At 45.2% G+C, this 22,115-nt stretch overlaps 1 protein-coding gene across 2 annotated transcripts in view; it reads left to right on the top strand.

Annotated features, from left to right (window-relative positions):
* PHKA1 (phosphorylase kinase regulatory subunit alpha 1) overlaps positions 1-22,115 on the top strand; it is a 491,521-nt gene that overhangs the window by 257,703 nt on the left and 211,703 nt on the right. For both annotated transcript variants that reach the window (XM_077286537.1, XM_077286538.1), the window contains exons 16-19: positions 4,696-4,840; positions 7,354-7,432; positions 7,573-7,652; positions 9,138-9,308. In XM_077286537.1, coding sequence (XP_077142652.1) covers positions 4,696-4,840; positions 7,354-7,432; positions 7,573-7,652; positions 9,138-9,308 — 475 coding nt within the window. The remainder of the gene's footprint in view (positions 1-4,695; positions 4,841-7,353; positions 7,433-7,572; positions 7,653-9,137; positions 9,309-22,115) is intronic.

The following is a 22,115-nucleotide window of genomic DNA, read 5'->3' as shown; positions in this document are numbered from 1 at the left end:
CCAAACGCGACATGGTGTCCGATCTCAATTCCAGCCAATTCTACATTGAAAAAGTAAAACGGCACTCCATCACTTCCAAGCTCTGCGGTGCGCCCAAACAGTGGTTTACCCCCACATATGGGGTATCGGCGTATTCAGGAGAAATTGCACAACAAAATTTATGGTTAAATTTCTGTTTTTACACTTGTGAAAATAAAAAAAAATGGTTCTCAAGTAAAATGTTTGCAAAAAAAAGTTAAATGTTCATTTTTTTTCCTTCCACGTTGTTTCAGTTCCTGTGAAGCACGTAAAAGGTTAATAAACTTCTTGAATGTGGTTTTGAGCACCTTTAGGGGTGCAGTTTTTAGAATGGTGTCACACTTGGGTATTTTATATCATATAGACCCCTCAAAATGACTTCAAATGTGATGTGGTCCCTAAAATAAAAAACGGTGTTGTAAAAATGAGAAATTGCTGGTCAACTTTTAACCCTTATAACTCCCTAACAAAAAAAAATTTGTTTCCAAAATTGTGCTGATGTAAAGTAGACATGTGGGAAATTATATTTCTTAACCATTTTTTGTGACATATCTCTCTGATTTAAGGGAATAAAAATACAAAGTTTGAAAATTGCTAAATTTTAAAAATTTTCTCCGTGTTTTTCATAAATAATCGCAAGTAATATCGAAGAAATGTTACCACTAACATGAAGTACAATATGTCACGAAAAAACAGTCTCAGAATCAGCATGATCTGTTAAAGCATTCCAGAGTTATAACCTCATAAAGTGACAGTGGTCAGAATTGTACAAATTGGCTCTGTTACTAAGGGGTTAAAACAGGGAGTCATTGTTACTTCGTCCCAAATAACGACAGATGACTCCCTAAGCTTCTTTGCTTGAAGTGAGGTTGTCTTAATTTTTGACACTGTGGTATCATTTGTTGTAATTCCAAGGCCAAACTTAGAATGGTAGGTGCTACCGTTTTGTAGTAATGTAGCCAATCCAGTGGAGGCTACTGAGCTAATAGACTTCTTTTCTGCTTGTAGTGTCTTGTGCAAGCAGTTGTACAAAAATGTCTTCCCACTGCGTCCTGGGCCATCCAGAAAAAAACTGTGAGCTAGTGTTTTCTGGCTGTGATGCAGCATTGACTGTGTGCATAATTGCATCGAAAGCTGATTTCTGAGCTTCATTAAGCATAGCTTTCAATTCCTCAGCCTCCTGCTCTGTTATAGCATAATTCAGTTGGTCCAGTATTTCATCTGGAACATTTATTGGAGTTGGCAATCTGTAGTCAGCACAGGACATTTTATTGCTTAAGAGCACTTCATTGATATCACGAAGAGCCAGTTGCTCAGCAATTTCTGGAGTATACCGCCTGGTGTAATCCTCCATAAATTTGGTTTTATATTTTTGCCATAATGCCAATGGTTTAGCTGGTTCCCCATATACACAAATTATAGCAAATAATTTGCGAAGTTGGTAGGGCATTTGGAAAGCGATTGCATCCGTTATACCGTCTTCCCATTGGGAATTGTCTTCCAAAAGATGAAGATCAATGCAAACATTTTTATTTGTGTCATGTATGACTCCATTAACAGTCCTTAAGTCAGCATAAGGCTTTGCTCCTCTTACGTGAAGTAAAAGGAATCTTAGGTAATACAGCTCACCGTCTGATAAAGAGACTGTATACATTCGGGCAATTGTTTTCCCAAATTGAGCCTGTCGTTTTTTCCATCCTTCTGCTACAGCTTTTCTATTCTAGACATAGTGTTCAGGGATTTCAATGTACAAATACTGATGGGTGAAAGCGTCAACTCTGTTTAGCTCAAAATAAGCCTGCAGGGTAGAGGCTTTTGAGTCCGAAATAACCATATCCACATTACCATCTTCGAAAAACACTTGCTGCGTGTTTTCAAGGTTAACAGCAAGCCTTTTAATGGTATGTGAAGCATCATGCATTTTTTTTTTCTGATTCTCCACATGCCCTCAGGGGTGCTTATACACTGAGAATCTAGGTACATGGGTGGTTCATTCCAGTTTGATGTATCGAACTTGATATTGGCACAGTGATGTCCTTTGTATACATATTTGAAAATATATTTTACACTTTTTATTGAAGCACATATCTCAACATTGATATGGCAATTGTACTTGAGTAATAAATAGGGGTTGTATGGAACTATCCATCTATTGTCGATTTCTCGTTCCTCGTCTGTTTGTCCCAGTATTGCGTCGATGGTACTTTGGGTAACCATCAACATTGGGGTCTGTCTCTGTATCGAATTCCTTTGGGAATTTTTTTGTTCATTGACCATCTGTCATGCATATAGCACCAGGTTGATCTTTGCCACATGGGCCATGAATCATGTGCTTCATCACTGCCTCATGCAGTTTTGGATTTGCTGTCTCATTTGGGATTTCAGCAGAGACCAATTTGTCAATTATTTCTTTGTCCCTTGGTTTATCTTCCTCTCCGAGGATTAAGAGCATGTGAGCGTGTGCACATAGGCAACTACACGGCCAAAAATGTGTTTTTTCAAAATCGTGTTAAGCACGGCTTGGAGTTTGATTTTAAATACTCGTGCAACTAAATCTGGTCTGAACTCTGGCATTTGCCATGGTTCTAAGTTTTCAGTAATTTTTTTCCACTTTGGGTTACAGGTCATCGTAACAAAAATATCTGGCTTTTTGAATTGTCGTACAGTTGTCATAGGGTCTTGGTAATTTTGTTGCATAGCTCTTGGGCTTCCAATGAAAATGGACGGTAAAATTACTGGCGTTCCAGCTTTTAGCCCTTGGTGTAGCGCAGCATTATGGATGTGATCCATAACGCCGACATAACTGTCGACGTGTAATGCCTTTTGATTTTGTTTTATATATTCCATCCTGTCGGATTCAATTTCAACGTAACTGTCAACGATAAATTGTTGTGTCAACTTCGAAGCATTTAAAAGGGGATTGATCTCGTCACGAGTGGCAAGCCTGTATGCATAGTACTGCAACAGGGTGATTTTTTTCTTGTCTATCTTGATCCACTGGTATGGATGGTAGATGAATGACACCAATTCCTTGATGTTGCACACCTAGTGCAATTGGAGTTGTCAAATTGATGGTCCAGCCACTGTCCCCATATGGGAGTAGAAGTGGATATGTCATTGTATGACACTTTCTGTGAAGAAAACAGTTTGGTTTTCACTTTTGAGGTGAACTCTGATGTTCCTATTAAATGGGGATTCACCCATTGCATTTTGATTATAGCTACTTCATTGCACCTTGGTGCATTGTAGCGCCTCTGGTCATCATTGTTGTCATTTATAATTGACATTATTTCAAGTGGATCGCGATTTTCTAATTCAGCAATCCTCTCCTGCTCTATCTTAAATTCCGTCATCATTGTGAAGGCACTTGCAAGTGGGTTATTTGCTTTCATTTTCTCTCCAAGAGGTGATAGCAGTGCTGGAAGGCACTTTATATTTGCTTGACTTCTTGTACTTAATGCTTCTTCACTGTCCAAGATATAAATCTGGGCAAACTTGGGAGTACTAAATAAACAGCGGGATGCAATGGGGCAGTTATGTGGTTAATTTGTCCATGAATTCAAAAACAGTATGGACAATGCCCAGGAGGTGGCACTACTTGTGCTCCCAGTGATGCCAAAGCAAGCGACCTATTGTATTGCCTTATATTACCCATAAAGTTATTGGAGTGCTGATGCTCTACTTTCATCATCTTGACTATTTGATCTTCCATACGAATAGAATGTAATTGGATGCACCCTCTCTTGCAGCAGGAAGGGAATGTTTTGTCCTGCGCCGTTTCATCTTTGTAATTTTTAGATTGGCAGAACTGACATCAAAATGTCAGTTATCCAGCATAGTGCTCTTCAATGCTTGGCTCATCAATTTGATTGAGAAGTCCTCTAGCGGCAAGTGTAACTTGCCGTCGTCGAGTGGCTCTTGCATTTTGGACACGTATTCTATTTTGTTCTCTTTTTTGTGTGCATTGCCTGTTGCTCATTATCGTGCAGCATTAGATGCTCTACGTGATTCAGTTTCTTCATTTGTTTCTCTTACTCTGGCAGCCCTCTGTCAGGCTGCATCAGCAGTTCTTCGACAATTTTGTTTGTCTTCTGTTTCATTAAGACACAGGTTACGCACCCATATGCGATTCGCTTCTCTATGTGCAGCAGCACACTTAATTTGATCCATCTTTGCAATGTTGCCTCACACTGTTGCCTCACAGTGTTGCCTCACAGGCTAACATTCAAAAAAGGCTGATGCCTTAACTCGCCACCATGGAGATCTCCTCTCCTTTCTCCTTAGTTATCCATGGTTATGCCCACACTTTTAGCTGCTACTTGTAGTAACTTGGATACCTAAGTTACTGTTTAGCTGTGGATGACTCATATACGCACAGACACACGGTTGAGCTGTGGATGACTCATTGTGGACAGACACACGTACACGTCCAAATTAGGTATATTGATAGGAGTTGCCCTGAAGATGTAATTTTTCTTTAAGGGGTTTTCTCAAGTTTGGAAGTGATTCCCTAGTATATAGGATAGGGGATAATTCCCGATTTCTGGTGGTCTGACCTTGGCTCTGAAGAGATGGCATGACCATATAAACGGTTTGGTGGGTTAATCATTGACATGATGTAAATAAATAGCGATGATTGTCATGTGGGAATCTTCAACATGACCTGTTCCCTTCTAGTTCATAGATCAGCAACAGTTCTACCTTGCTCTGGACAACCGGATGATTGTGGAGATGTTACGCACTGACCTATCCTACCTGTGCCATCGCTGGAGAATGACTGGACGACCAACCATCACTTTTCCGATCTCCAGCACCATGCTTGGTAATGGCGCCCATAAGCCCGTATCACGCCGTACAATGAATACAGCAGCAGACGAGATCGTATGTTCTCTGAGTATACAGCACATTATCAGATGCTGCTGTTTACATTTTTTCTTTGTATACAGCAAGATAAATTGTAGAATCTTTGAAACCAGAAAACAAAATAGGAATGGCACAAATGCTCTGAAAAATAGACCTGTTAATAGTTTATTTCTGTCAATTAACAAAATGCAAAGTGAATGGACAAATGAGACATGTAAATCAAATAGATGAAAACCCCAACACATGAGTGGTCTCTGGAGGCTTTACTGGTGGCAGACACATGACTTGTGGCAGCGTTCACCTTTTCTTCTCCAGACAATCTCCAGGATGTCCCCAATAGTCTGAAGGGGGCTTCATCATAGAAAATAGCTCTGCGGTCCAATCCTTGTATTTAAAACAGCATGTCAGCCTCTCCTTGATCTTTTTCTTAGAAGTGTTGTCTTTGCTGCCATGACACCTGGCGGCCTTCAAATGTCTTGGCCTCACTGTTCTTACAGATGCATTGACACATGCATGCTTCCATTCCTGGGAAACTGCCCTGGCGTTGAGCCAATCCTGGCTGGACTTTTTTGAATGCTCTAACGTCTTCACATTAATTGAACCTATCTCTTTGAAATGATTGATGAGCCAATAGTGGATTTAGGGCCAATCTAACAAGTAGCAGTGTCCTTGCCTGTAAATCCCTCTTGATGCAATATACTATTGACTACACATGTTTCCATGGAGGTAACATTTGTTAACAGAAGACAATGATTTCGAGCACCAGCTGCCTTTTGAAGCATCCAGTATGCTTTTATCACCCTCATGCTAACTGAATCATAACAGCTTTCTTTTTTTCTTCAACATTTTTTTTCCTTAAATTATATTAGTAAGTGGAAATGGGCATTTTGTGGTAAAGTTAATTTTGATGGCAAGGAATGACTCTGCTATGAAAAGAGGTCAAGCTAATTGCAAAAATTGCAATCTGCAGTTAATGCAGATTGCCACTATAAAAACTGAAGCAGCAAACTTTGTGAAAACCAAAATTTGTGTCCATGTCAACATTTTGGCCTTGTCTGTAGGCTTGTGCAAATCCTTCTGTCTCTTTATGGAAGCCTACACAGACTCGATGCTTGTTACAGGCTGTGTGAGTCCGGATCATCGATGCCAGGTTTCTTGTCACAGGTCAGACACCATGGCAAGGCTGAGCACGGCAACAAGACACAATGTATATAAGCTTCATCACGAAGGCAAAGATTTCAAAGCAGATGGGTTTTCAGATGTGCTCTTCAAGCTTTTATGAAGAAGCGCCAAGTAATGGGTAATGTTGAGGACCATAAACGCAGTGGTCAGTCAAGGAAAGTGGAAGAAGTCCAACAAAGTCCAAACAGTAGGACCCTTAATGACCATCTACTCTAGGGGGAAGTGTGGTCAGCAGTCTTCATGGGAGAATTGGGGCCAAGGAGCCATTCAGTCAACATGGAAACAAGCCAGGCACAAAAGCCTTGGAACTGGGGTGCAGAAAACGTTATAAGGTGCTCCGGACTCTCCTGATAAGTCAGATTGTGAAATATTTCACTGTAACAGAAGGGAGTTTGTTTGCTGGAGATTCAATAATAATTGTAGGCAACAGTGAAGCATTGTGGAGGCTTCTTGCTAGATTGGGGCTGTATTTCAGCAAGTGAAGATGGGGACTGGTCAGGATTAATTGTATCTTCAAAGCTGAGAAATCCAGGCAGATACTGACCCATCACGTAATACCATTAAGGAGGCGACTGATTAGCTCAAAATGTCTTCTACAGCTGGACAATGACCCAAAACATCCAGCCAATGTCATTAGGTAGTAACTTCAGCGTAAAGATGAACAAGCAGACTTGGACGTGATTTATCTGCCCCATAGAGGCCTAATTTCAGCTACCACATCAAGGAGAGCCTCCCAGTGGGTCTGTAGCCTAAAGGTTTGTGTGCCGTGGGCCTACTACCATCATAGCAACACTGCACCGTCATGGCGCGCAACTTGGTCCCTCCCAGCACCTATCTGGTATTACATGACGAGACACAAGGGCTGTACAAGCCACATGCACAGGAGATCCAGGGTCACTTCTCCGACAAGTACACGTGTATCAAGAAGAAATGATGATCACACCACATATTGATGGGATGTACATTTTTGGTTACTTCAGTCACTTTGCATTTTGATAATTGATAAAAATGAGCTATTTTGTAAAGCTTCTTACTTTGCAGCATTTTCCACAGCTGTCTATTCACACTGATGCATGTACGTGTGTAAATCAATAAACGTACCCATATTTGTGTATAACATCTACAGCTGTATTCATCCACCTGGTTATCCATTATACATAGACCCTAAGGTTTCTCTCGGAGGATCCTGCTGATACAAACCTCACTAGAGAAACCAGTAACAAGCCTGTAAGATGTGCGAGTGTCGAGATCCCCGAGCAATATCTTCTCACATGTCTCCCATCATTGCAGATGCGTCCGGCACCAATCTGGATCCCACTGTACTCGCCACTCTCCGGAAGCTCCAGGACGGATACTTTGGTGGTGCCAGGTATAACATGGCTTCCTTTTTTAGTCGTTTCAGTATCGTACTGTCTGAGTTGTGTAACATGGAAGCGGCTGGATACAATGTACAGTGGCCGTGCAGGGATCTGCCATCTCTGATGTGTTTATTCATCTGTGTCATTACAGAATTCAGACTGGATGCTTGTCAGACTTTCTTACCACATCCTGCTGCAAACACCTTAGTTTCATGGATTCTTGTGTAGAGGGTAAGTGGTGCAGTGGGTAAGTGTCCTCTTCAGGGGTCAGACAGTCATGGTGCAGGAGTCAGATCCACCCCTGCATGTGTAGAGGGTAAGTGTCCTTTTCAGGAGTCAGACAGTCATGGTGCAGGAGTCAGATCCACCCCTGCATGTGTAGTGGGAAAGTGTCCTCTTCAGGGGTCAGACAGTCATAGTGCAGGAGTCAGATCCACCCCTGCATGTGTAGTGGGTAAGTGTCCTCTTCAGGGGTCAGACAGTCATGGTGCAGGAGTCAGATCCACCCCTACATGTGTAGTGGGTAAGTATCCTCTTCAGGGGTCAGACAGTCATAGTGCAGGAGTCAGATCCACCCCTGCATGTGTAGTGGGTAAGTGTCCTCTTCAGGGGTCAGACAGTCATGGTGCAGGAGTCAGATCCACCCCTGCATGTGTAGTGGGTAAGTGTCCTCTTCAGGGGTCAGACAGTCATGGTGCAGGAGTCAGATCCACCCCTACATGTGTAGTGGGTAAGTATCCTCTTCAGGGGTCAGACAGTCATAGTGCAGGAGTCAGATCCACCCCTGCATGTGTAGTGGGTAAGTGTCCTCTTCAGGAGTCAGCCAGTCATAGTGCAGGAGTCAGATCCTTATGCAGATATTGGGGTGGATGCACCATATGCAGCTATTGGAGGCGGATGCGCCGTGTGCAGCTATCGGGGGCGGATGCGCCATGTGCAGCTATCGGGGGCGGATGCGCCGTGTGCAGCTATCGGGGGCAGATGCGCCGTGTGCAGCTATGGCTATTTTCACACTAGCGTCGTTTGGAATACGTCGCAATGCGTTTAGGAGAAAATACGCATCCTGCAAAGTTGTCTGCAGGATGCGTTTTTTCCCCATAGACTTACATTAGCGACGCATTGCGACGTATGGCCACACGTCGCATCCGTCTTGCGACGGATGCGTGGTGTTTTGGCGGACCGTCGGCACAAAAAAAGTTACATGTAACTTTTTTTTTGTGCGTCGTGTCCGCCATTTCCGACTGCGCATGCGCGGCCAGAACTCCGCCTCCTCCTCCCCGGACATTACAATGGGGCAGCGGATGCGTTGAAAAACTGCATCCGCTGCCCCCGTTGTGCTTTTATTTCACTGCGACGGGCCTGTACCGACGCTAGTGTGAAAGTAGCCTATCGGGGGCAGATGCGCCGTGTGCAGCTATCGGGGGTGGATGCGCCGTGTGCAGCTATCGAGGGCGGATCCACATCAGAATCTGCACCTGTAGACACATCCATTATGTAGAAAGCTGAGGGCTTGCTGATGCTCAGAGCTGTCCTCTCGTAGTGTGTTGGTGTGCCGTTACCGTGATCATCTGGCCAAGGATGGAGGTCGTTGCATGACATTGCCGGCTTCATCTCTCACAACGTCCCCTTCCCTAATGTCATCCTTCATTGCTCTAATCTTGATTTCTGTGTTTTTTGTCACTGGTATTTTTTCATACAGCCTTCTTTTTCTTGCAGAAGACTCGGAGGATGAAATAGCTCAGTATCTCGGCCATCTCCTGGGCACTGCTGCCCCTCGGCCTACGGCGCTTGCTCAGAAGGGAGGATTGAACAGATTTCGCGCTGCAATTCATAGCACTCGAGATCTGATATCTCTTCGAACAAAAGCCAAGAGTCTGAATGTGCAGAGTGAGAGATTTTATTACATTTTTGTTTTAACCTCATTAGAAGGACATTTATATCAAAATGTTTTATATGTGCAGCGTTTACTTTACTTCCTTGGGAACAATTTGTGAGTTTTCCTATTTCAAAACTGAGGTTCTGGAATAGCAGTCATGGTGCAAATAAAAACAATGGCCCTAGTGCTCCAAAGCGACTACGCCTGAGTTCTGTTGAGCCCCCGTTCTTTTCTTTTGCCCAGTTCTTTTCTTTTTGACACCGTTCTTTTCTTTTGCCCCTTTCTTTTCTTTTGCTGCCGTTCTTTTCTTTTGCCCCCGTTCTTTTCTTTTGCTGTTTTTTTCTTTTGCCCCATTCTTTTTTCTTTTTTTCCCCGTTCTTTTCTTTTGCCCCACTTATTTTATTTTGCTCCTGTTTTTTTATTTTGCTCCGTTTTCTTTTCCCCATTATTTTCTTCTGCCCCCATTATTTTCATTTACCCCATTATTTTCTAAGGCCCCATTATTTTCTTTTGCCCTGTTTCTTTTGCCCCTCCTTCTTTTGTGCCCTCTCCTTTTTCCCCCGCTTCTTTTTCCCACTCTTCTTTTGCCCCCGCTTTTTTTTGCCCCAGTAGCTTTACATATGTGACATGGTGCCTGCAAACAATTGCAGCCCAGTTTGTGCTCCACAATGGCTCAGCCGAAGGCGGTGTCTGTCCACTGATATGGCATTTGAATCTACTGGGAACCTTCCTTGAGGGTCTTGTTCCTTAAACTAGTTGCCTGCATGTATGAACGCTGTCAAAATCAGTTCTGATGTTTCTCTGCATCTAGCAGTAAATCTCAAACTGCAAAATCAGTGTCTCTAAGGAATCTGCACCATCATGTAGTAAGTGACACCTCCCTGGACTCAGGCGCTCTGCACCAACATATGTAGATCATTGTTGGAGGGCTTCTCCAATTGTCCGACATAGATAAAGGCAATTTGTTATAAAAATGTCTCCAATACTTCTCTCAGGTCAGTGTCAGTGAGAAGCAGACATGAGATCTAAGTATTTTTGGCATCTAGTTACATCACACACCTCTCTGAAGGCGTCCTCAAATGTTGTCCACGACAAGATCTAAGTATTGGTGACATCTAGTTACATCACAAACATCTCTAAAAACATCCTCCAATATAGTACACAACAAGATCTAAGTATTTGTGACCAGGGTTGAGCGACTTTCATTTTTTTAAGATCGAGTCGGGTTTTGCGAAACCCGACTTTGTCCAAAGTCGAGTCGAGTGCAGTCGGCCGATTATCGCTAAAAGTCGGGGATCGACCGAAACACCAAACCCAATGCAAGTCAATGGGGAAGCATAGTCGGCAGTGAGTGGAGGCCAGGAAAACACCTACAGTGCCCATTTTAATGCCAAAAACATCCATTCTTGTTTCTGCAGCTTGTCAATCTTTATTAACTTTATAATAATAGTTGGGCATTGGAAATTGGGGGTCATTTGGCAAAAGTTGTGGGGGGTAGGGCTGGTTCAAGGTTTTAGTGGGCCCAGGAAACGTGGACTACGTCACGGCGGTGGAGCAGTGAGAGGTAAGTATTTCAACTTTGCAAGTGCTGTGATCCTGAGCAAGCAGGGAGGCCCACTCGTTCGCACTGGCACAGGGCCCCTCAAAGTACAGCGGTGTGTTTGCACGGCGGGGGCGCCTCCCACCAGCAGCGACACTTTTGCATACTCTGAGGGGCTCTGTGCCAGTGACGTCGCCAACGAGTATGCCCCCCCACCTGATGAAGGAACCTGCACTTTCATCTGCACCTTCCTCTTTGTCCCTGTGTAAGGTGGTATAACATGCGGGAAGGGGAACCTTACTTTCAGCAGGGTCAGATTCTGGCTGTGTAGAGTGCAAGGGGAATGTAGTGGTCTAGGTCAATGTACCAGCAGACTCATCTAGCAGTGGCTGGGCAATGGGCAGGATGAGGAGGAAACACAGATATAGGGCCAAAAGAATAAAGTAGGCTAAATGCAGTTCAAAATTGGTAACAGGACTAAACAGGCGGCATTGCTTTGTTCAGTGGAGTAGCAAACCCAGGAGCAGCAGACACTGTTTTAAGGGCCCAACCACACTGGTAGGCCAAATGCAGTTTAATATCTGCTACTATAGGCCAAAAGCCTAAAGACTGAAGCTCAGCTTTATACAGTGGAGGACAACACCAGGGAGCGGCAGACACCGTTAGTAGGCCGTAACCACCAATTTTTTTTAAAAAGCACTTAATGAGAGCCAGAAGGTTGAAGCTCAGATTTATACAGTAGAGGACAACACCAGGGAGCGGCAGACACCGTTAATATGCCCCAACCACCAAATTTTTTTTAAAAAGCACTTAATGAGAGCCAGAAGGTTGAAGCTCAGATTTATACAGTAGAGGACAACACCAGGGAGCGGCAGACACTGTTAGTATGCCCCAACCACCAAATTTTTTTTAAAAAGCACTTAATGAGAGCCAGAAGGTTGAAGCTCAGATTTAGACAGTGGAGGACAACACCAGGGAGCGGCAGACACCTTTAGTAGGCCGCAACCACCAATTTTTAAAAAAACAGCACTTAATGAGAGCCAGAAGGTTGAAGCTCAGATTTAGCAATTAATCAAATTCACCGCACTCTCTTTGGATATGTGAAAAAAATTGTAACAGTTTATTCAACCTGATGGGAGCGTAACAGAATATTACAGCATATGCGATTAACAACGTTTCGGCTCAACCTGAGCCTTTATCACGTTATCGCTTATTCCAATAGAGGATAGTGTGTGAGGAGGGATAAGTCCCAATGGTGCAGCAGATTCTTTCAGTAATACACTGGTATGCTAATGGACAGGTATGTAAACAGAGGTTCCCCTTGTAAAGGGTATGGACCTTGAGAATCAGGATGGAGAGCGGCGCTCCCGCACTGTGCTCAGTGTCAGCGTGTCTGACACACGCTGACACTGAGCACAGCGCGGGAGCGCCGCTCTCCATCCTGATTCTCAAGGTCCATACCCTTTACAAGGGGAACCTCTGTTTACATACCTGTCCATTAGCATACCAGTGTATTACTGAAAGAATCTGCTGCACCATTGGGACTTATCCCTCCTCACACACTATCCTCTATTGGAATAAGCGATAACGTGATAAAGGCTCAGGTTGAGCCGAAACGTTGTTAATCGCATATGCTGTAATATTCTGTTACGCTCCCATCAGGTTGAATAAACTGTTACAATTTTTTTCACATATCCAAAGAGAGTGCGGTGAATTTGATTAATTGCCAATTCAGGGCCTCTAGGTCCATTACACCAGCACCTCGTCTCATTAGGCCGAGTGCACGCCAAATAACCCCCCTCGAAGCTCAGATTTAGACAGTGGAGGACAACACCAGGGAGCGGCAGACACCGTTAGTAGGCCGTAACCACCAATTTTTTTAAAAAACAGCACTTAATGAGAGCCAGAAGGTTGAAGCTCAGATTTAGACAGTGGAGGACAATTTGAATTAGGCACTGCAGACAGACTTAGTAGGCTGTCCCCTGTGGACCATGCATCCACCACATTAACCCATTGCGACGTAATGGACACGTAACCTTCCGTGGCCATGCCTACAGGTCCATGCGTCTGTTGTCAGGTGCACCTTTGTACTCACAGATTGCCAGAGTGCATGGACAATGCGGTCTTTTACATGCTGGTGGAGGGTTGGGATGGCTTTTCTCGCAAAAGAAGTGTCGACTGGTTAGCTTGTAGCGTGGTACAGCGTAGTCCATCATGGCTTTATTAATATTAAATAAAATATATAAATAGGCTCTATGAGCTTTTAAATAGGTTCCAGGGGTACACGGGCAGCATTGGTGTGGTCAGCGGAGGAGGATTGCAAGGAGGGACCGCAGACAGGCTTACTAGGCCTAAAATAACTAAAAATAGGCTCTATGCAGTTTTAAATTGGTTACATGGATACACAGGCAGCATTGTGGTCAGTGGAGGAGTATTGCAAGGAGGGACCGCACACAGGCTAACGAAGGCCTAAAATAACAAAAAAATAGGCTCAAGGCAGTTTTAAATCGGTTACATGGATACACAGGCAGCATTGTGGTCAGTGGAGGAGTATTGCAAGGAGGGACCGCAGACAGGCTAACGAAGGCCTAAAATAACAAAAAATAGGCTCAAGGCAGTTTTAAATCGGTTACATGGATACACAGGCAGCATTGTGGTCAGCGGAGGAGGATTGCAAGGAGGGTCTGACACAGTTAGTACTCACAAAAAAAAAAATTGATGTTAATGTCTCGCAAAACAACAAAAAAAAAAAGTGTGGCATACTTAGGTACAGGGGTGGGCTCATCTGCTGAGTTTCTGACATAGTAATTTGGCAGTAAGTATTTACTGGTGTCAATATAGGACACTGACCCAGACTACTTTAACTAGCATCATAGATGTCAACAAATTGGTATTGTCAGTGCCAGGCATTGAATGATGTCAGCGCATAGACTAAACATTGGTGGAGCTGTGAGAGATAATTTTGCACGTGGTAGAGCACAGTTTGAGCTGGGGGGGGTGAACTCTCTTGTGGCCAGCGGTACCGTCCCAGGGCCCCTCATGTTACAACGGTGTGTCTGACGTTGGGTGCGCGCCACCACCGCCAGAGACACTTTATTGTATTATGAGGGACCCAGTGGCAGTGCCGTCGACCAAAAGCGGGCACACCCACCTCTTCAGAAAAACGGCACTCTAACGGGTGCTTGCGCCAAGTGGCGAGACCACGGCCCCGTGGGGGGAGTTTTCCCATTGAGGGAGGTGTAAACATGTCGTATGCTGGACAAACAGCTGCTGCAAATTAAGAGATTGGAACACTCAGTAAGACCAGTCCACAAGCAAGACCTTTTTATAGGAAAGCTAGGTGTCAGCCGGGAAAGGTGGGGCAAAATAATTTGAAATCCAGGAGTGGTTCATTTTAATGAAGGTGAGATCATCCACATTTTGGGTAGCCAGACGAGTCCTTTTTTCGGTTAATATTGAACCAGCAGCACTGAATACTCTTTCTGATAGCACACTAGCTGCTGGGCAAGCAAGCTCCTGCAATGCATATTCTGCCAATTCAGGCCAGGTGTCTAATTTGGATGCCCAGTAATCAAATGGGAATGACGGTTGAGGGAGAACATCGATAAGGGATGAAAAATAGTTAGTAACCATACTGGACAAATGTTGTCTCCTGTCACTTTGAATAGATGCTGCAGTACCTGTCCTGTCTGCGGTCATTGCGAAATCACTCCACAACCTGGTCAGAAAATCCCTCTGTCCAACGCCACTTCTGATTTGTGCACCTCTAACACCTCTGCCCTGTAGCCCCCTGCAGCTCGTGTGAGAACCATCACCGGCGCTGTGTGCTGGGAATGCCTAAATCAAACGGTCTACAAGAGTAGCTTGTTTGGTTGCTAATATTTGTTCGAGGTTCTCATGTGGCATAATATTTTGCAATTTGCCTTTATAGCGAGGGTCAAGGATGCAGGCCAACCAGTAATCGTCATCGCTCATCATTTTAATAATGCGTGGGTCCCTTTTGAGGATACGTAAGGCATAATCCGCCATGTGGGCCAAAGTTCCAGTTGTCAAATCTGCGGTTGTGCTGGTTTGAGGGGCAGTTACAGGCAAATCTACGTCACTTGTCTCCCTTAAAAAAACAGAACCCGGCCTTGCAATGCCACTAATTTCTGTTGGCCCAGGAGAAGCTTCCTCATTAAAAAAGTACTCATCCCCATCATCCTCCTCGTCGTCCTCCTCCTCCTCCTCTTCGCCCGCTACCGCGTCCTCTACACGGCCCTGACCAGACAATGGCTGACTGTCATCAAGGCTTTCCTCTTCTTCGGCTGAAGACGCCTGCTCCTTTATGTGCGTCAAACTTTGCATCAGCAGACGCATTAGGGGGATGCTCATGCTTATTATGGCATTGTCTGCACTAACCATCGGTGTGCATTCCTCAAAACACTGAAGGACTTGACACAGGTCTTGTAGCTTCGACCACTGCACACCTGACAACTCCATGTCTGCCATCCAACTGCCTGCCCGTGTATCCTCCCACAAATACATAACAGCACACCTCTGTTCGCACAGTCTCTGAAGCATGTGCAGTGTGGAGTTGATTAGGCGATGCTGGGGAAGGTTCAAAGACCGCTGATAGTTCTGCATACGGCTGGAGTGTACGGGGGAACGGTGGATATGTGAGCAAAGTCTGCGCACTTTGAGGAGCAGGTCGGGTAACCCCGGATAACTTTTCAGGAAGCACTGCACCACCAGGTTTAAGCTGTGAGCCAGGCAAGGAATGTGTTTCAGTTGGGAAAGGGCTATGGCAGCCATGAAATTCCTTCCGTTATCACTCACTACCTTGCCTGCCTCAAGATGTACAGTGCCCAGCCATGACTGAGTTTCTTTCTGCAAGAACTCGGACAGAACTTCCGCGGTGTCTGTTGTCGCCCAAACACTTCATTGCCAATACAGCCTGCTGACGCTTGCCACTAGCTGTCCCATAATGGCACACCTGGTGTGCAACAGTAGCAGCTGCGGATGGAGTGGATGTGCGACTGCGGTCTGTGGACGAGCTCTCGCTTCTGCAGGAGGAAGAGGAGGAGGGGGGGCAAACGCCTACAGCCAACTCTTTCCTTGACCGTGGGCTAGGCAGAACTGTCCCAATATTGCTGTCCCCTGTGGACCCTGCATCCACCACATTCACCCAGTGTGCCGTGATGGACACGTAACGTCCCTGGCCATGCCTACTGGTCCATGCATCTGTTGTCAGGTGCACCTTTGTAGTCACAGACTGCCTGAGTGCATGGACGATGCGGTCTTTAACATGCTGTTGGAGGGCTGGGATGGCTTTTCTAGAAAAGAAGTGTCGACTGGGTAGCTCGTAGCGTGGTACAGCGTAGTCCATCAGCGCTTTGAAAGCTTCGCTTTTAACTAACCGTTAGGGCATCATCTCCAATGAGATTAGTCTAGCAATGTGGGCGTTCAAACCCTGTGTACGCGGGTGCGAGGATGAGTACTTCCTTTTCCTAACAAGAGTCTCATGTAGGGTGAGCTGGACTGGAGAGCTGGAGATCGTGGAACTAGCGGTGGTGCCGGTGGACATGGCAGACTGAGAGAGGGTTGGAGATGGTATTCTTGCCGGTGCCCTACATGCAGTGTTTCCTACTACGAACCTGGTGATTCCCTGACTGCTTTGGCCTGGCGACGAAAGCTGCACAGATACTGCAGGTGGTGCGGGAAATGGTGGGCTTACAGTGAGGGAAGGGATGTAGCGTTGCTGACTAGCTTCATTGGCTGAGTGTGCTGCAACCTTTAGGCACGTTTGGTAGTTAGTCCAAGCTTGCAAATGCATGGTGGATAAATGTCTATGCATGCAACTTGTATTTAGACTTTTAAGATTCTGACCTCTGCTTAAGGTAGTTGAACTTTTTTGACAGATGACTTTGCTCTGATCATTTGGATGTTGTTTAAAAAAATGCCAGACTGCACTCTTTCTACTATCGGATACCTTTTCAGGCATTGCAGACTGAGCTTCTTTAACCGGATGGCCACGCTGTCCTCCAACTGCTTTTGGTTTTGCCACGCGTTTTTTGCCAGATACGGGCCCGGCAGATGGAACCTGTTGTGATGTTGATGCCTGCTGCGGCTCCTCCTCCACTTCAGAACTACTGCCGCCTGCACCCTGTTCCCCCAATGGCTGCCAATCGGGGTCAACAACTGGGTCATCTATGACCTCCTCTTCTATCTCGTGTGCAACTTCGTCTGTCACCGTGTAAGCCGGTGGTAGAGCGTTCGTGACGGGGCACCATAGTCTCAGCTGGGTTTGATTCTGGCTCACTACACTGCGAGGGCAATGTTCTGGTCTGAGTCAAAGGAACAGCATAGTAATCTGGCTGTGGCTGTGCATCAGTGCACTACATGTCCGATTCAACTTCTAATGGGCATGGCCTGTTAACTGTTTCACTGTCTAACCCAGGAACGGTATGTGTAAAGAGCTCCATGGAGTAACCCGTTGTGTCTCCTGACGCATCCTTTTCTCTTGTTCTGGGTGAAGAAGGCAAGGAAGCGACCGTAAACATCCACTAAAGACGCGCTGCTTTTACATTTTGCACTTTCAGAAGAGGAGGCAAAAGAGCTAGAGGCTGAGTCAGCAAGGAAAGCCAAAACTTGTTCTTGCTGCTCCGGCTTTAAAAGCGGTTTTCCTACTCCCAGAAAAGGGAGCGTTTGAGGCCTTGTGTAGCCAGACGACGATCCTGGCTCAACAACTCGAGACTTAGGTGCTGTACTGCTTTTACCACGACCACCTGATGCTCCACCACCACTACCATCATTACCAGCTGACAATGACCGCCCACGGCCACGACCTCTTCCACCAGACTTCCTCATTGTTTGCAAAACGTAACCAAAGTAACGGTATTTGTTACTGTAAAACAACTTATAAGGTGAACTCTAACTTCTGTAGGATTTATATACACCTTTATAGGTGGCTGACACTGAAAGAAAAACCAGGCCCAATGTTACACACTAGGTTTTCTGTGCCCCAATAATTTGAGACAGATGGCACACATATGACTGGCACTCAAGCAGAAATGCCAATCTTAATCTTCCACTATTTTTTTTTTCAGGGAGAATTTAAAAAAAAAAAAAAAAAGGCCCAGTATTACACACTGGTTTTCGGTGGCACACAATGAGAGACAGATGCCACACACAGCACTGGCACAGAGGCAGACTTGCCAATCTTTATCTCCCACTATTTATTTATTTTTTTACAGGGAGAATTTACAAAAAAAAAAATATGGCCCAGTATTACACACTGGTTTTCGGTGGCACACATTGAGAGACAGATGCCACACACAGCACTGGCACAGAGGCAGACTTGCCAATCTTTATCTCCCACTATTTATTTATTTTTTTACAGGGAGAATTTACAAAAAAAAAAAAAAAAAGGCCCAGTATTACACACTGGTTTTCGGTGGCACACAATGAGAGACAGATGCCACACACAGCAATGGCACAGAGGCAGACTTGCCAATCTTTATCTCCCACTATTTATTTATTTTTTTACAGGGAGAATTAAAAAAAAAAAAAAAAAAAATATGGCCCAGTATTACACACTGGTTTTCGGTGGCACACAATGAGAGACAGATGCCACACACAGCACTGGCACAGAGGCAGACTTGCCAATCTTTATCTCCCACTATTTATTTATTTTTTTACAGGGAGAATTTAAAAAAAAAAAATATGGCCCAGTATTACACACTGGTTTTCGGTGGCACACAATGAGAGACAGATGCCACACACAGCACTGGCACAGAGGCAGACTTGCCAATCTTTATCTCCCTGCAGTAATCTCAGAAAAGTATGGCAGGCAGCTATAAAAAGGACTGCTGCACACAAAAGTGTGGACAAACAAACAAGATAGCTGTGCAGAAAGGAAGGAACAACAGGATTTGTGCTTTGAAAAAAGCAGTTGGTTTGCACAGTGGCGTACACACACAGCAACGCAGCTATCAGGGAGCCTTCTAGGGCAGCCCAATGAGCTACAGCGCTGAGGGAAAAAAAATGTAGCTTCCACTGTCCCTGCAAACAAAAGGTGGTGTTGGACAGTGGAAATCGCTACAGCACAAGCGGTTTGGGGGTGAATGTACCCTGCAAAACACTATCCCTGCTTCTGACGAAGCGGCACCTCTCCCTATGCTCAGATCAGCAGCAGTAAGATGGCGGTCGGCGGGAACGCCCCTTTATAGCCCCTGTGACGCGGCAGAAAGCAAGCCAATCACTGCAATGCCCTTCTCTAAGATGGTGGGGACTGAGATCTATGTCATCACGCTGCCCACACTCTGCGTCCACCTAAATTGGCTGAGAAATGGCGCTTTTAGCGTCATTGAAACGCGACTTTGGCGCGAAAGTCGCGTACCGCATGGCCGACCCCACACAGGGATCGGGTCGGGTTTCATGAGACGCCGACTTTGCCAAAAGTCGGCGACGTATGAAAATGAACGATCTGTTTCGCTCAACCCTATTTGTGACATCTAGTTATATCACACAGATCTCTGAAGGCGTCCTGAAATGTAGTCCATGACGACATCAAAGTATTGGCGGCATCTAGTTACATCACACAGATCTCTGAAGGCATCCTGCAATGTAGTCCTGTTAAATATGCTTATTTTGCACGTTTATTTAATCTAGACTATTCACCAGGTGCATTACTCTTAAAGAAAAATGTCATGATATTCTCATAAAAAAGGTAGTGGTTTATTGAATTGTCCACAGAATAACCACATCGCAGTGAAACAAAAAACAGATTGTCCATGTGTAGATATCAGCACTTGATACTCATCTTTCCCAAAGTTTGGATGGTAAAAGCCGTCTGTCTTTGTGAAGTTTGAAGGTTATCATGGCTGCCAGCTGTTGTTCCTTCCTTCTCGAACGTCCATGGAGAATGATGGTGAAGACGGGCGGTGGCAGTCCCACGTGACAAAAGACCCCCACCCTCCTAAGAGCTGTGTTTTTATATATATATATATATATATATATATATATATATATATATATATATATATATATATATATATATATATGTGTGTGTGTGTCCTCAGATCACGTGTTGCCCTTTATATGGAGTTGACTTATACTCTGAGATACATGCACAAAAATAGCTCTTTGTAATGTCAGCAAGAAGCAATGTGCTCGGTACTGAATTGAGATTAAGAATGATTAAATTAATAATATTTAACAAGTCCACGATAAGATCCAAAGTATTGGTGGCATCTAGTTATATCACAGATCTTTGAAGGCATCCTCGAATGTAGTCCACAACGAGATCCAAGTATTGGTGGCATCTAGTTACATCGCACAGATCTCTGAAGGCCTCCTCCAATGTAGTCGGGCAGCAGAGTTGAGGACAGACTGGAGTGGTGCAAGAGAATTAGCAGGGAGGCCACAGAGGAAGGTGTTGCAGTAATCAAGGCGGGAGATGAGGGCATGCACAAGAGTTTTAGTAGATTGAGGGCTGAGGAAGGGACAGATTCTGGAAATATTTGAGTTGGAGGCAACAGGAGGTGGCAAGAGTTTGGACGCGCGGTTTAAAGGACAGGGCAGAGTCGAGAGTTACTTCAAGGCAGCGGATTTCAGGTGCGGGAAAGAGTGTGATGATGTTTACCATAATTGATAGGTTGGGTAGTGGAGTTACGCGAGATGGAGAAAATATGATGAGTTCAGTTTTGTCTACATAGAGTTTTAGGAAGCGAGAGGTGAAGGAGGATATGGCTGACAGACACTCGAGGATTCTGGGCCAGAGAGGTAGATCTGAGTGTCGTCCGCATACAGGTGGTACTGGAAGCCATGGGACTTTGAGTTGTCCTAGGCCAATGGTATAGATGGAAAAAAGTAGGGACCCTAGGACAGAGCCTTGAGGGACTCCAACAGACAGAGGGTGGGATGAGGAGGTAGTGTGGGAGTAGGAAACACTAAATGTGCGGTCGGAAAGATCTGAGGAATTCCAGGACAGGGCAAGGTCTTTGATGCCAAGGGAAGAAAAAATGTGTAAAAGTAAGCAATGGTCGAAAGTGTCGAAGGCAGAGGACAGATCAAGAAGAAGGAGGAGGATGGAGAAGTGTCTGTTAGCTTTGACTGTGAATAAGTCATTAGTAATTTTGGTCAGGGCAGTTTCGGTGGAGTGATTGGAGGTTGTCAAGGCTAGTTTCGCAAATGTGAAACTAGCCTTAGATGAGAGGTGGGAGGAAAGTTGGAAGTGCATCTGAACAGCAAGGTGGATTGCTGTTGAGGGGAGATAGAGAGAAAAAAAAAAAAATCTATAAATTTTCAGCACAGCGAGTGTGAGCGAGCTGAGTGTGACCTGAGCGTAAGTGTGAACGGCGGTAAGTGTGTGACTTGTGATTCAGTGACTTTGGAATCAGGGAGTTTCCAAGGGAGGAATTGCTTCTGTTTTGTTTTATTTTATTTTTTTTTTAAATTAATACTTTGTATTTATTTTTAATTAACGTTTCTGTGTGGTGTAATCCCCATTAGGAAATGTGCTCCACAATTGTTAATGCCATCCAGTGCACATCTTGCCACATGTATGCAGTCCTTGACCAGCTGGTCGAGGGTGCATACTGCTGTGCGAGATGTGAGCACATTGTGCATTTGGAAGCCCAGATTTTGGATCTAAATGTGCAGCTGGCAACACTGAGATCCATAGACAATATGGAGAGGAGTCTTCTGCTCACAGAGCAGACGCTCAATGGGATAGATGAGGAGGGGGATGGTAGGATGGAGCTGCAGGACAGTGTGGCAGTTAGCTGGGTGACAGATAGAAGGCGGGGTAGAGGGAAGAGTGCCAGGGAGGCTAGTCCTGATCTGGCACACCCCAATAAGTTTGCTAAGTTGGCAGATGAGGGGGGTGCCAGTACAGGGGTAGCACTGCTGCAGCCAGGCATGTCCTCTGAAAGCCGGAGGAGTGACTGCTCCAGTAAGGAGGGAAATAGGAGAGCAGGGCAGGCCAGACAGGTGCTGGTAGTGGGGGACTCAATTATTAGGGGAACAGATAGGGCAATCTGTCACAAAGACAGGGATCGTCGGACGGTGTGCTGCCTACCTGGCGCTCGAGTCCGACACATCGCTGATCGGGTGGACAGATTACTGGGAGGGGCTGGTGAGGACCCAGCAGTCATGGTGCACATTGGCACAAATGACAAAGTTAGAGGTAGGTGGAAGGTCCTTAAAGATGATTTCAGGGAATTAGGCTGCAAGCTGAAAGCAAGGACCTCCAACGTGGTATTTTCCGAAATACTGCCTGTACCACGTGCCACGC

Source organism: Ranitomeya variabilis, chromosome 2 (genome assembly GCF_051348905.1).
Source record: "Ranitomeya variabilis isolate aRanVar5 chromosome 2, aRanVar5.hap1, whole genome shotgun sequence".
In the NCBI taxonomy this organism is placed as follows: domain Eukaryota; kingdom Metazoa; phylum Chordata; class Amphibia; order Anura; family Dendrobatidae; genus Ranitomeya; species Ranitomeya variabilis.
Note: the sequence above shows the minus strand (reverse complement) of the source record. Positions and strands in the feature narration are given on the sequence as shown.